Source organism: Elephas maximus, chromosome 19 (genome assembly GCF_024166365.1).
Source record: "Elephas maximus indicus isolate mEleMax1 chromosome 19, mEleMax1 primary haplotype, whole genome shotgun sequence".
NCBI classification, from domain to species: domain Eukaryota; kingdom Metazoa; phylum Chordata; class Mammalia; order Proboscidea; family Elephantidae; genus Elephas; species Elephas maximus.
Window position 1 is genome coordinate 18,107,591 of NC_064837.1, and position 14,718 is coordinate 18,122,308.

The following is a 14,718-nucleotide window of genomic DNA, read 5'->3' on the forward strand; positions in this document are numbered from 1 at the left end:
AAGCTGAAAATACTGACCACCAGAGCTTTGCAAGATGTCTTAAATTCCTGAAACTTTTCTGTTTCTCATTTTTTAAACTATTGTCTCCTCTCGCTTCAGGATTATTAATAAAATTAAAATTAGATAGACATTGGTCTTAAATTTGAGGGCATGGAAAGAAAGGAATAGTTGGAGGCACCCAGTCATTGGAATTCTGAGAGAGCAGTGATCCATCGGAATCATCTAGGAAGCTTTAAAAAATGGTGATGCCTGAGTCCATCGTTAGAAATCCTGATTTGATTGGTCTTTGAGTTGATTCCGACTCACAGTGACCCTAAAGGACAGAGAAGAAATGCCCCAAATCTACCACCTGGTAGATTTGAACTGCCAACTTTCTGGTTAGCAGTGGTAGCTCTTAACCACTACACCACTAGGGTTTCCTCCAAAGCTCCCAGGTAATACTAAAGTGCAGCCAAGGTTGGGATCCACTGGGGTAGACCATAAAGAGATATGAATGGCAGACTGATTTCCTATAGCCTTTGGAACGAAACGAAAGCATGAGGCAATAAGGTAGTGTCTGAGAATTGACTTCATCATTTTAAAGCCACAAGATCCATATGGTTATTCTTTGACATTTGGTGACTGTGTGTGTTTTAATACTGAGATCAAATTTTGTATATAGTTTTGCATCTTTTTTTGCTTAATTAACATCTTATAAGAATTTTCTTGCTTTTTGAATGTTTTTGTTAATGTGGTATTTTTAAATTTATATTTTCTAGTTTATTACAGTTAATATATAAGAAACCATGTATTACTGTATATTTACTTTTTGTCTTGCAATTTTCCTATGCTCTCACCTTTTAAGGGGTTTCAGGCATTTACTCTATAAGTTATTTTAATATTTACAAATATATATCAGTCATACTTCTACAGCATCTCCGATCTCAGGAACCTCCTTAACCTTTCCTTCCCCTGAATTTCATCACCCCAGCTCAGGCCCTCATCATCCTTTCCTTTCTGTGACGGTTACCTAACTAAGCAACTGCTTCCCATCCTATTCTGTGCAAGGGAATAACATTAATCATAAAATGGTTCTAACTCTACTTATTCCATAGGCAATAGAGGGACATGGATTTTTTTGATCTGGAGCTTGATATAAAATCTGAAAGACTTAGTTCAATCTGGCTTTCTAAGTACATGCTTGCTTCAATTGAGTGCCTCTCCTTAGAGCCATTGGCCAACCTACCTTGCTTGAGTCAAGAGCAAGTGGAAGGCTGTCCCATTGTCTTTCAGTTGATTCCAACTCATAGTGACCCTATAGGACAGAGTGGAACTGCCCCATAGGGTTTCCAAGGTTGTAATCTTTACAGATGCAGACTGCCGCTTCTTTCCCCATTGGAGTGGCTGGGATTAGAACTACTGACGTGTAGGTTAGCAGCTGAGCATTTTTAACCAGTGGTCACCAGGGATCCTTAGTGGAAGGCCAGTGGCTATGAAATGCAGAAATCCAACTGTACCTAGAAGAAACAAATCCACAAGTTGTGGCTACAACTCTTATTTTAGAGGGTGGCAGACAATGTAAACAGAGTAAATAATTTGAAAATTAAATTGTTACTCAAAGTCCAGCATAAGGACTGGATTAGCAACAAGAATATTAGCAATTCATTGAAAAGGAATTTTGAATGTATATTTCAGAGTATGTCCCTCACCTCGGAGAAGTGGTCTTCACTGGTCCTTCTAATATCTAGAATAGTGGGTGTCTTCTCTCACATTCTTGTCATAAACCAAAAACCAAACCCAGTGCCGTTGAGTCGATTCTGGCTCATAGCGGCCCTATAGGACAGAGTAGAACTGCCCTATAGAGTTTCCAAGGAGCGCCTGGTGGATTCGAACTGCCGACCCTTTGGTTAGCAGCTGTAACACTTAACCACTACGCCACCAGGGTTTCCATTCTTGCCATACCTTCATTTAATCTTCACCATTTTCTGAAGCCTTGAAATCTAGTTTATGTTTTCAAATGCTTTCTAGTTTTGTTTTTTTTTTTTTTTTTTTAAATATAACTAATTTTTCTGTTTTGAAATCTTCTTACTGGCTTGGAATGATCCCTCAGGAAAGAAAAATGGGGAAATTCCATCTCAATCTTGCTATATTCAAAGAGGAATATGGCTTTTCTCTTAATTTATTTCTGTCAATTTCAGATATGAGAGGGGGGAAGGAACAAGATAATGGTGGCCCTGAACATTTCAGCTGAGAGCAGAGATAAAGGATTGCAGAAATGGAGGTGATGTGGCCTGGGAAGAAGGGAAATATTTACCTGGACAACTGGGAGCTTACCATGGGGCTTCGCACATAGAGGGTTTAAGACATTTATGCTGAATAGATAAATTGAGTAGACTGATAACCTCCACTACCAGGACATTTCTTTACAAAGACTCATGGAGTCAGAAGCTGGGACAAACAAGACAGCTCTTACTGAGTTCATCTTCCTGGGCCTAGTGGAATCAGAAAAGCTGCACTCGGTGGTCTTTGTACTCTTCCTCTTTGCCTACCTGGGCACAGTTGGGGGCAACCTCAGCATCCTGGCAGCCATCTTGGTGGAGCCCAAACTCCACACCCCCATGTACTTCTTCCTGGGAAACCTGTCAGTGTTGGATGTTGGATGCATCACTGTCACTGTTCCTCCAATGTTGGGTCGTCTCCTGTCCCACAAGCGTACAATTTCCTATGATGCTTGCCTCTCACAGCTCTTCTTCTTCCACCTTCTGGCTGGGATGGACTGCTTCCTGTTGACAGCCATGGCCTATGACCGCTTCTTGGCTATCTGTCAGCCCCTCACCTATAGCATCCGCATGAGCCAGGAAGTCCAGGGGCTATTGGTAGCCGTGTCTTGGGCTTGTGCCTTCACCAATGCAATGACCCACACTATTGCCCTATCTACTCTCAACTTCTGTGGTCCCAATGAAGTCAATCACTTCTACTGTGACCTACCACAGCTCTTTCAGCTTTCCTGCTCCAGCACACAACTCAATGAGCTGCTTCTCTTTGCTGTCGGTTTCATAATGGCAGGTACTCCTGTGGTTCTCATCATCACCTCTTATATCCACGTGGCAGCTGCAGTTCTGCGAATTCGTTCAGCGAAGGCCAGGAGGAAGGCTTTCTCCACATGCAGCTCCCATCTCACTGTAGTTTGCATCTTCTTTGGGACAGGTATCTTCAACTACATGAGGTTCGGTTCAGAGGAGGCTTCAGACAAGGATAAAGGGGTTGGGGTTTTCAACACTGTCATCAACCCCATGTTGAACCCACTCATCTATAGCCTCAGAAATCCTGATGTTCAGGGTGCTCTATGGAGGGTACTTGTGGGAAGACGATCACTGACCTGAGAAGTGATAGAATTCCTCCTTTACTGCCTTTTTTTTTTTGACTAGAAAACCAAGAAAATTTGTCCATAGACATTTTTTTCCCTATCTTCTGGTTTCTGAAGTTCTGCATTAAGTGCTTGTCCCACCTACAAGGAAACTACCTTTCGAAAGAATTCATTCATTCTTTCAACAAATATGTACTGAATTACTTCTATGACCCAGACACACTTCTAGGGCACTGGCTATAGAGGAGTGAGCCACAAAATTCTCTGCATTCATGCAGCTCACATTCTAATAAAGGGAATCAAAATAATTGCAGCAAGTAGCATCATATATGGCATATCACGTGGTGATAACAGAAAAACAAATAAGACAGGAAGCTATGTAGTTAGGTTCTGCTAAGCCAGCCTCCTGGTCACATTGCTACCTTGTTTCTGCTGTGCTCATTTGCTGGCTAGAGTTGAAGCCTCAAAAGCCCTATAGGCCTGGGCCGCAATGTCCTGCAGGGAAGGGCAATCTGGTTAATCACAGCCTAAGTCTCCAAGAATATCACTGCAAAGTTTCCTTCTTGAGAGGACGTGACATTCCGTCTAGATTAGATGGCAGCGTCAAGGTTCATTTTGTTCTACTGTCTACTTTTCACCCATAAGAAAATTCTCTTCTACTTCCCTTCACAATGATGCAAGAATCCCACAGGATATTTTGTAGAAAATAGGATCTACAGAGGGAAAGAAGTCTACATTAATGAATGCATGACATATCTTACAATCAAAAAGAAATGCCCCATCTCCATTCCCAGCCACGTTTTTCTCTCTTTTTTGGTACCTCACCTTCCTCACATACATGACAAAGCCTTTGAAAGTATATTCATTTATGCTCCAACCATGCCCTCAGAATTTTTAATGCAGAATACCTGATATGAACTTTTCTAGTATCTTAATTTTCTCCCCCAAACCTCCAAGCTCAGAAAACGCATATCCACAAATTTCATCCCTGGGATTGATGCCTCTTTCTAACAGTCCCTTGTCCATAGGTCAGTACAGCACCAAGACAGCATTTCTTCATCTTGTTGTTTACCCACCCTTTGGTCCACTCATTCTTGACTTGTGTCTTCTCTCCAGACTCCCCTAAAGGCTAACTGCCCTCTTACGGCAATTCTGTCCCTCTACTATAGCTGAGGAGCTTGAACAGAACTTAATTCATGACATAGAATGTTTGACATTAGGCCTTAATCCTTTCAGGGAACTCTCGTTGAGAAGGGATGCTTTAGACACTTGCTCCTAGTGAAACAAAGACATGTCCCTGCTTTCAGAAGCCTGAGAGTCATCAAAGAGCTGCTAAGTGATGGATTGAGGGGCCAAGATTCAGAAGAGAAAAGAATCCCAAAGAAATGATATTGCCAGTTGCTCTGCCTCCCACCTCAAGGCATTTGGTGATTCCAACACAGGAGCCAAGAGTTGAGAAGGTGCCTCTGAGAGGCTAAAACAGTGAGTTTTTAGCAGGTTATGGGGATGGGTAGAAAAAATTGGAGTTCAGATCCTGCCAAAGAGGAAAGGTTGGTAAACATTCCAGGTTTTTATTTGAGACTTCCAATTTACTACATTCCAGGAGTAAGAAATAATAGGAAATAGGCCATCCCTAACAAAGAAGGAAACTCAGCTTTGAATCAGCCCAATTCTGTCTTTACTAGATGTTCCTTCCTATTTTTACTACTGCTATCTTTCCTGCCTTCCAGAAGTAAAAATCCATTATTTCTGGAGGAAGAAGTCATCATCTACAAGTGTCATCCAATAAAATTTATTCCAAGACACATATATAATTAAAAATTTTTATTATAGCTACATTAAAAAAAAGTAAATGAAACAGGTGACATTAATTTTAATAATGTACTTTATTTAGTTCAATATAACAAAACATTATCATTTCAACATGTAATTATACCAAAAAATTACAAAGGAGATATTTTACATTTGTGTTTTCATACTGTCTTCAAAATCTGCCATATATTTTAAACTTACATCGTATCTCATTTTAGATGATAAATTTTCATCAAAAGCATTTGACAGGGCCCTTGAGCTCAGATTCTTTCATGAGTCTGCAATCAAGGTGTCGGCCAGTGCTATAAAGCCAAATCAAACCCATTGCCTTCGAGTTGATTCCAACTCATAGTGACACTCACAGGACTGCCCTATAGGGTTTCCAAAAGCTGTAATCTTTACAGAAGCAGACTTTGACATCTTTCTCCAGAGGAGGCTGGTGGTTTGAACCACTGACCTTTTGGTTAGCAGCAGTGTAAGTAACCACTTCACCACCAGGACTCTTTAGCCGGTGCTATAGCCACCTCAAAGCTTGACTGGAGAAGGGTCAGCTTCCAAGCTGATTCACATGGTTGTTGACTGGATTCAGTCACTCAGGTGTTGTTGGACTGAGAGTCTCAATTCCTTGCTGGCTGCTGGATGGGGTCTGCCTTCATTTCTTGCAACTGGGGCAGCTCTCAAGCAAGAGAGACAAGTCAGAGCTAGAGATAGAGAGAGAACAAGATGGAAGTTGGAGTCTTTTATAAACTAATATCAGAAATGATGTTCCATTCCTTCTACTGTCTTCCATTTATTAGAAGCAAGTTTCTAAATCAGCCAACAAAGCAGGGAGGGGATTGCACTCAAAGAAGAATACCAGGAGGCAAGGCTCATTGGCAGCCATTTTAGAAGCTGCCTACCATACAACTCAAATATCCCTCAATAGGCGAATGGATACATGTGGAATACCAATCAGCCATAAAAGGAACAAACTGCTGACATTCACAAAACCAGGAATAAATTTTAAAACACTATGCTGATTGAAAGAATTCACATGTAAATGATCCAATGTGTTGGAAATTCTAGAAAATACAAACTAATTTATAATGAAAGAAAGCAGATCTGTGGTTCCCTGGGTCCTGTGGGGAAGGGAGGGATGGAGGGCAAAGGAGCACTAGGAAATTTTTGTCAGTAAGAAAAATATTCTGTATTTTCATTGTGGTGGTGGGTACATTAGTATATACATTTGCCCAAACTCGTTAAATAGTATGTAAATTATGCCTCAATAAAATGAATTAAAAAGAATATACACAATATGATACCATTTACATTAAATTCCAAACATTTGCAAACATAAATAATGTATTTATTTTTTGATACATATGTATGTAATTAAACCATGAAAGGAAGGAAGGAAATGAGGAACTCAAAAACTCAGGGTCATGGTTATTCCAGAAGGGGGTGAAATACACAAAGTTTCCAGTGGTACTGGTTATTCTTTATATGGATGTTTTTTACATTATTTTCTGTGCCTTGTAAAATTTATATACACATATAAATTGAGCATATGAAATTTTCATAATATTTTAATTTAAAAATGTAAGTGATATAAAGCCTACCAACTATTACCCTGTTTCTAGCTATTTCTCCCTGCACTTTGGAAACCCTGGTGGCGTAGTGGTTAAGTATTAACAGCTGCTAACCAAAAGGTTGGCAGTTCAAATCCACCAGGCACTCCTTGGAAACTTGATGGGGCAGTTCTACTCTGTCCTATAGGGTCGCTATGAGTCGGAATTGACTCTACAGGAATGGGTTTGGTTTTTTCAATCAGTACTATGTATATGGAGCATTCATTGTCAAAGCTATTGTATCTTCTTGTACCCTTTGTAATTATAAAATGTTCTTGTTTTTCTCATTTAATGTCTTTTTAAAATTCAGATTAAACTGTTATTAAAATTATGACCCCTGCATTATTTTTGACTACCTTTTTTTGACTAGTATCCCTTTACATTTTAAACTTTTTGATTAGCTTTGTTTTAGCTATCTATTTTGGAATAAGATAAAGTTGGATTTTTACATTCAATCTGAAATTCTTTTCTTTTGCTAGATGAGTTTAACCCATTCAATTTTACTGTTATCAGTAAATTTAATTCTAATTCTATTCTATTATGTTATGCATTTTGCTTTTGCTGCTTTAAAAATTCACTAGAAGGTCTCTTATTTGTTTTACTTTGTTTTGCATATGTTTCGTCCATTTGAAGAGTTGTTCTAGGGTTATCTTTATAACTTTTTGTATAGTCCCCAAACTCTGTGTGTCTTTAGACAATGTATATTGACTCCCTAGCAAAAGCAATGATAAAATTAATCTATTTCCTTCAATTCTGTTTTTCCTCTACCAAGAAATTTATTTGATTATATCTTCTTAATCTTTTCCTTTATAATGGCTTATGCACTTATACCTCTGTTACACAATTTGTCAGGTTTAATTAATATTTTTAACACCAAGTTATAAAAGATAAGGAAATAAGCACATTTATATTCTTCCGACCCTTTCTTTTCCATCCCCTTCCACTTTCTGTTATTATAACCCTTTAATCTTGTCAGATTTTTAAAATATTTGTATTTTATTCTATACCTATAGTTTTCACAAATATTTTAGCCTTACTTCTATAGTTAAATTAAAATTAACTATCAGTTCATATACTGTGGTTTTCCCATTTTCCTCTTTGTTCGCTGACATCTGTTAGCTACTCCTATTTTCAAAAATGGCTGATGTTAACAATATTCCTTGAATTCTTGCACTGCCTAATTATCTTTGTACTTACATAATCATCTGGATAATTGTAACATTCTAGCATTACATTTTCTTTCCTTGGATGCATTGCATGCATTTTTTTCATTATATTCTAGTTTTAAATATTGATTTGGAGAGCTAAGAAGCCAGATTAATTTTTTTCCTATAGAGGTGATATGATCTTTTTGACCTGGCTAACCTTTTTTCAAGTCACGAATATTTAATAATATTATAATGGCCTCAATCAATTCTGTATCAGTTTTTCCCGGCACAAGGTGTGCCCTTTCAATCTGTAAATTCAGGTACTCTATTGTTTCTAGAATTTTTTAAATTAAATTTTATGTTCAGATAGTTGTTCTTTCCCATTATTTTGTTTTCCTTTTGGGGACTCCAATAGTATATATGTTGGATCTCCTTTGTCTGTCCATTCATCTATCATTTTCCTTCCTTTTCTATTTCATTATGCTTATTTTTAACTATCCTATCCTGTCTGAATTTTTCCAGTTATGCTGTATTTAATTTTGCTTTACTTTCTGTAGTGTTTTTACATTTTCCTTAATATTTTTCCTGTCTTCCTCTAGTTTATGTTTCATTTTGCAAAATAAGATACACAAATAACCAGTAAGTACATGAAAATATGCTCGACATCACTCATCATCAGAGAAATGCAAATTAAAAACACAGAACAGCTACCACTGAGCTTCTCAAAGATTCCAATGTCCTTCTCACCGGTGCATTTCATATTTCCTTAGTAAGGATCTTCCCAGAGAACATAATGAGTGGTGGTTCCTTGGATCTCAGATAAGGGTCTCTGAGTCTTCTGGACCCTTCCTCGACTTCTTCCAAGGCAATGCATCTCACTTCATATAGTCCATCATCTTTCTCAAACTTCAAAGGGCACCTTGGCAGTTTATTAGGACCACCTCGAGGTACCCTCACCAGGATGTTAAATGCTGAGTCAAGAGAAAGTGCTCCACTGTCAATTAATTCTCTGTATGTAGCCTTATATTCTGTTCCATTCCCTCTCTCTCACATGCTCAATCAGTAAATGGAGGAACTGAGAGTTTTTGCCAGCATATTAGTTTCCTATTGCTACTGTAACAAATCACTACAACTTTAGTGGTTTAAAACAACAAGAATTTATTCTCTTATAGTTCTTGAGGCCAGAAGTCTGAAATGAGTCTTACAAGGCCAAAATCAAGGTATTGGCAGTGCAGTTTCATTCTGGAGGCTCCAGAGAATCATACATTCCTTGCCTTTTCCAACTCATAATGACTGCTGGCATTTCTTGGGTTACATGAGGTCATATCACTCCAATCTCTACTTGCCATTTCCTCTTCTATGGTCAAGTTCCCCTCTGCCTCTCTCTTATAAATGTGCTTGTGATTATTTTTAGGGCCCATTCAGATAATAATACAGGATAATCTCCCCATCTCAAGAACCTGAACTTAATCACATCTGCAAAGTCCTTTTTTTCCTTGTAAGACAACATTCACAGGTTCCAGAGATTAGGATGTGGATATCTTTGGGGGCCCTTATTCAGCCACCACAGCCAGGTGGGGCAATTCTTTACTGTGAGCTAGTTATTTTCTCTTGGATCAGAGACAGGGTTTCCATTCTCAGACTATGCTGAGACCTGACTCTAGTTGTTCGGGAGGCACTGAGGGGGAGGTGGGAGCAATTCTTGAAGGGGGCGAGAAGAATCTTGTGATGAATCTGCAATATACGAGGCCTTTAAAAATATAATTTTTCATTTTTTTACATGATCTCAGGTATAGTGAGGCTGCTCTTCTTCAGTAAGGGGGAAAGGATGCTTCTTCCAGCCAAGAGGGTTCAGGGGAAACAGAGGGCTCAATATTTGTACATCCATTCACTCAACCATCCCCATTCCTGGACTCAGGGTCTCTCTCCTCCCTTATTGGAGCCCTGATTTTAGCATAGGAGACCTGCCTAAGCTTCACATTCAACCTGCTTTGCAACTCTGCCAACCTTGTAATTAAACCCCACCCCTGATCTCCAGCACTGTTTGCCTTATGACTGCAAATGATTAATGTTGCACTAGAAGTTGCCATGGATGTCTTTTACGACATACACTGAATTGAAAATTGGCAGACCTGAACTGATCATTCTGTTTCTTTAAGGCTTCCAAGGAAGTTAAAAAAAAAAAAAAAAAAATCCTTTACTCATAAAACTCTACAATTCTCATAATTGCCACGGTTTTCATAACATTAATGTGCTACTGCTAACACATAACCCAGTGTTCACCTTCCACTTGTACCTCATTCCAACCTACTACAAGTGAGTCTTAATAACATGCTAGTGTTATCATGAATCCCGCTTGCCCAAAGCAGTGGTGAATGGTGCAGTTCAGAATTCCATCCAGATGTACTTTCTGGGGACACTTCCAGTACCAACTATCTAGCTTCCCAAGAAAGAAGATCCTGAGAGAAGATACATGTGTGCTTCTATTGGGAGGTAATCCCAGGGAGCAAGACTGAGGTTATGAAGACAATGAGAAAGAGAAATAAAAAATGTCTATGATTGAGGAGTGAATTACCAAAGTCCCTGCTATGGACAGCAGAAACCTAATTGTGCAAGAGCATATAGAATGCTTCTTAGGATTGTCTAAAGAAGGGGTGGCCGGCCTTAATCCCTTGGTTTCTATCACCCATTGTCAAGGTACCCTCTACACTTCCGAGATCCATGTGTGCTTGGCCTGAGTAAGCTCCTCCATTGTTCACAGCATCCGAGGAGCCCAGAGAAGAGACTACACCCCATCAGCTTGCAATGAGTGGAAGTCTGCAGGATACTTTCCACCCTGGCCATGGGTGAAATCAGAAGAAAGGTTGAGTAAATATTTGTCAAAACATCTGATATGTTTGCTACAATCTACCTCATAGAATTATTGCGAGGATTGATAGGGATTTCACACTTATGAAGTTCTGAACACATTTACCATGTACATGTAAACACTAATGAGTATTATCCATTAGTATGACAGTAGCAATATTGTTAAACCTCTCCTGTCAACTTAATGACTTTTATTTCATTTAATCTTCTTGGCAATGTTAGTTGGTGGAGGATATGCTCATTTCACAGATGAGGACATTGAGATCCATAGGGGTTCAGGAGCTTGTCCAAAGTGGAATAACCAGAAGAAGAGGTCTGTCTATTGTGCTTTCCTACTGCTCCAGGCTTCCCTGGTGAGAGAAGAACTAGTGCTTTCTCTTGAGAGGGGAGCTGTTGGGTGAGTAACTAAAGGTGGGTATAGGAATCAAAGGAACACACTCCTCAACCTTCTCACATTCTCTGTTCATTGTTCTGTGACCTCTACCTGACTCCCAATTTCCAAGGGACTGGTCTAGAAAATATATGGATAGGCAGCTTCCCAGGAGTCCTTTTAGCACAGTACAGCCCTTCTACCATCACTTCCAAAATCATTATGAGATCCTAAGACATAGTCCCAGTTGCCCACACTAACAAGGCCCTGAGAGAGAAAGCACCACATTCCTGGGTATTCATTATGAAACTGAGTTTGAAGATAGCTTCTCCCTCTTGCCTCTCCTCTGGGGGCTCTTCCTCATGCCCTGGTCCAAGGAAGGCCTGGGAGTTGGCTTCCCTTTGCTCAAAGGCCCTGCTTGCTGTTGACATCTGGGAAAGCAAATGCCTCTCTTAGGCAAACCATACCTAGTCCCAACTGTATTTATAGCTTCCTGAGTAACTTTGGGGATATGGGCAAGTCTTCAAGGCCTCAGAGATGCCACCATTAAGTGGAGCTTACATTTCCTGCCCTAACTACCTGCCCATAATGCCAGGCTAGAGACAGCCCCCTTTTGAAGTCTAAAGTACCAGAAAGTACAAGACATCATTGCAAGTTTGAGTTGTTTACTTTTTCTTATCTCTCTCCCTATCTATTTCCTGTTTCCTGGGAGGCTAATTTCTCCCACCTCCCCCAAGACCCTGCAAAATGGCAAAGATTTGAGGCTTTATATTTATTTTATTACTTTTGAGTCTAAGAAAATCACAGACTTCACTCTAAAGCCCTGGGTCTCCTCCATTTTGACAGAGAAGGTTGGGGCTGAGTCACTCCTAAAAATTAAATTTCAGGTTCTCCATCCCTACATATCACTGTACACTTTTATTTCCTTGAAAATTTCTTATCCAGTCTGTAATACACAAGCACACACACAGTTCCATATACTTTTTCACTTCTTATGCTTTTTTTTTATTAACTTTTATTGAGCTTCAAGTGAACGTTTACAAATCAAGTCGACTGTCACATATAAGTTTATATACACCTTACTCTGTACTCCCACTTGCTCTCCCCCTAATGAGTCAGCCCTTCCAGTCTCTCCTTTCGTGACAATTTTGCCAGCTTCCAACTCTCTCTATCCTCTCATCCCCGCTCCAGACAGGAGATGCCAACACAATCTCAAGTGTCCACCTGATATAATTAGCTCAGTCTTCATCAGCATCTCTCTCCTACCCACTGTCCAGTCCCTTTCATGTCTGATGAGTTGTCTTCGGGAATGGTTCCTGTCCTGGGCCAACAGAAGTTTTGGGGACCATGACCGCCGGGATTCCTCTAGTCTCAGTCAGACCATTAAGTCTGGTCTTTTTATGAGAATTTGGGGTCTGCATCCCACTGATCTCCTGCTCCCTCAGGGGTTCTCTATTGTGCTCCCTGTCAGGGCAGTCATCGATTGTGGCCAGGCACCTACTAGTTCTTCTGGTCTCAGGATGATGTGGGTCTCTGGTTCATGTGGCCCTTTCTGTCTCTTGGGCTCTTTGTTATCGTGTGACCTTGGTGTTCTTCATTCTCCTTTGCTCTAGGTGGGTTGAGACCAATTGATGCATCTTAGATGGCCGCTTGTTAGCATTTAAGACCCCAGATGCCACATTTCAAAGTGGGATGCAGAATGTTTTCATAATAGAATTATTTTGCCAATTGACTTAGAAGTCCCCTTAAACCATGGTCCCCAAACCCCCGCCCTTGCTTGGCTGACCTTTGAAGCATTCAGTTTATCCCGGAAACTTCTTTGCTTTTGGTCCAGTCCAATTGAGCTGACCTTCCATGTATTGAGTATTGTCCTTCCCTTCACCTAAAGCAGTTCTTATCTACTAATTAATCAGTATAAAACCTCTCCCACCCTCCCTCCCTCCCCCCCTCGTAACCACAAAAGTATGTGTTCTTCTCAGTTTATACTATTTCTCAAGATCTTATAATAGTGGTCTTATACAATATTTGTCCTTTTGCCTCTGACTCATTTCGCTCAGCATAATGCCTTCCAGGTTCCTCCATGTTATGAAATGTTTCACAGATTCGTCACTGTTCTTTATCGATGCGTAGTATTCCATTGTGTGAATATACCATAATTTATTTAACTATTCATCCACTGATGGACACCTTGGTTGCTTCCAGCCTTTTGCTATTGTAAACAGAGCTGCAATAAACATGGGTGTGCATATATCTGTTTGTGTGAAGGTTCTTATTTCTCTAGGGTATATTCCGAGGAGTGGGATTTCTGGGTTGTATGGTAGTTCTATTTCTAACTGTTTAAGATAACGCCAGATAGATTTCCAAAGTGGTTGTACCATTTTATATTCCCACCAGTAGTGTATAAGAGTTCCAATCTCTCCGCAGCCTCTCCAACATTTATTATTTTGTGTGTTTTGGATTAATGCCAGCCTTGTTGGAGTGAGATGGAATCTCATCGCAGTTTTAATTTGCATTTCTCTAATGGCTAATGAGCGAGAGCATTTTCTCATGTGTCTGTTAGCTGCCTGAATATCTTCTTTAGTGAAGTGTGTGTTCATATCCTTTGCCCACTTCTTGATTGGGTTGTTTGTCTTTTTGTGGTTGAGTTTTGACAGAATCATATAGATTTTAGAGATCAGGCGCTGGTCGGAGATGTCATAGCTGAAAATTCTTTCCCAGTCTGTAGGTGGTCTTTTTACTCTTTTGGTGAAGTCTTTAGATGAGCATAGGTGTTTGATTTTTAGGAGCTCCCAGTTATCTGGTTTCTCTTCATCATTTTTGGTAATGTTTTGTATTCTGTTTATGCCTTGTATTAGGGCTCCTAAGGTTGTCCCTATTTTTTCTTCCATGATCTTTATCGTTTTAGTCTTTATGTTTAGGTCTTTGATCCACTTGGAGTTAGTTTTTGTGCATGGTGTGAGGTATGGGTCCTGTTTCATTTTTTTGCAAATGGATTTCCAGTTATGCCAGCACCATTTGTTAAAAAGACTATCTTTTCCCCAATTAAGTGACACTGGTCCTTTGTCAAATATCAGCTGCTCATATGTGGATGGATTTATATCTGGGTTCTCAATTCTGTTCCACTGGTCTATGTGCCTGTTGTTGTACCAATACCAGGCTGTTTTGACTACTGTGGCTGTATAAGAGGTTCTGAAATCGGGTAGAGTGAGGCCTCCCACTTTCTTCTTCTTTTTCAGTAATGCTTTGCTTATCCGAGGCTTCTTTCCCTTCCATATGAAGTTGGTGATTTGTTTCTCTATCACGTTAAAAAATGACATTGGAATTTGGACTATGTGCATTGTATGTATAGATGGCTTTTGGTAGAATAGACATTTTTACTATGTTAAGTCTTCCTATCCACGAGCAAGGTATGTTTTTCCACTGAAGTATGTCCTTTTGAATTTCTTGTAGTAGAGCTTTGTAGTTTTCTTTGTATAGGTCTTTTACATCCTTGGTAAGATTTATTCCTAAGTATTTTATCTTCTTGGGGGCTACTGTGAATGGTATTGATTTGGTGATTTCCTCTTC

At 39.7% G+C, this 14,718-nt stretch overlaps 1 protein-coding gene across 1 annotated transcript; it reads left to right on the top strand.

Moving 5' to 3' along the window:
• The first annotated feature begins 2,402 nt into the window (after positions 1 to 2,402).
• Positions 2,403 to 3,362, top strand: LOC126062571 (olfactory receptor 3A2). The gene has a single exon (XM_049860255.1). The coding sequence runs from the start codon at positions 2,415 to 2,417 to the stop codon at positions 3,360 to 3,362; it is 948 nt and encodes a 315-aa protein (XP_049716212.1). The 5' UTR covers positions 2,403 to 2,414.
• Positions 3,363 to 14,718: the final 11,356 nt, after the last annotated feature.

Excerpts from the sequence above, each read along its gene's own strand:
- LOC126062571 (XM_049860255.1), top strand. The coding sequence starts at position 2,415 with ATGGAGTCAGAAGCTGGGACAAACAAGACAGCTCTTACTGAGTTCATC.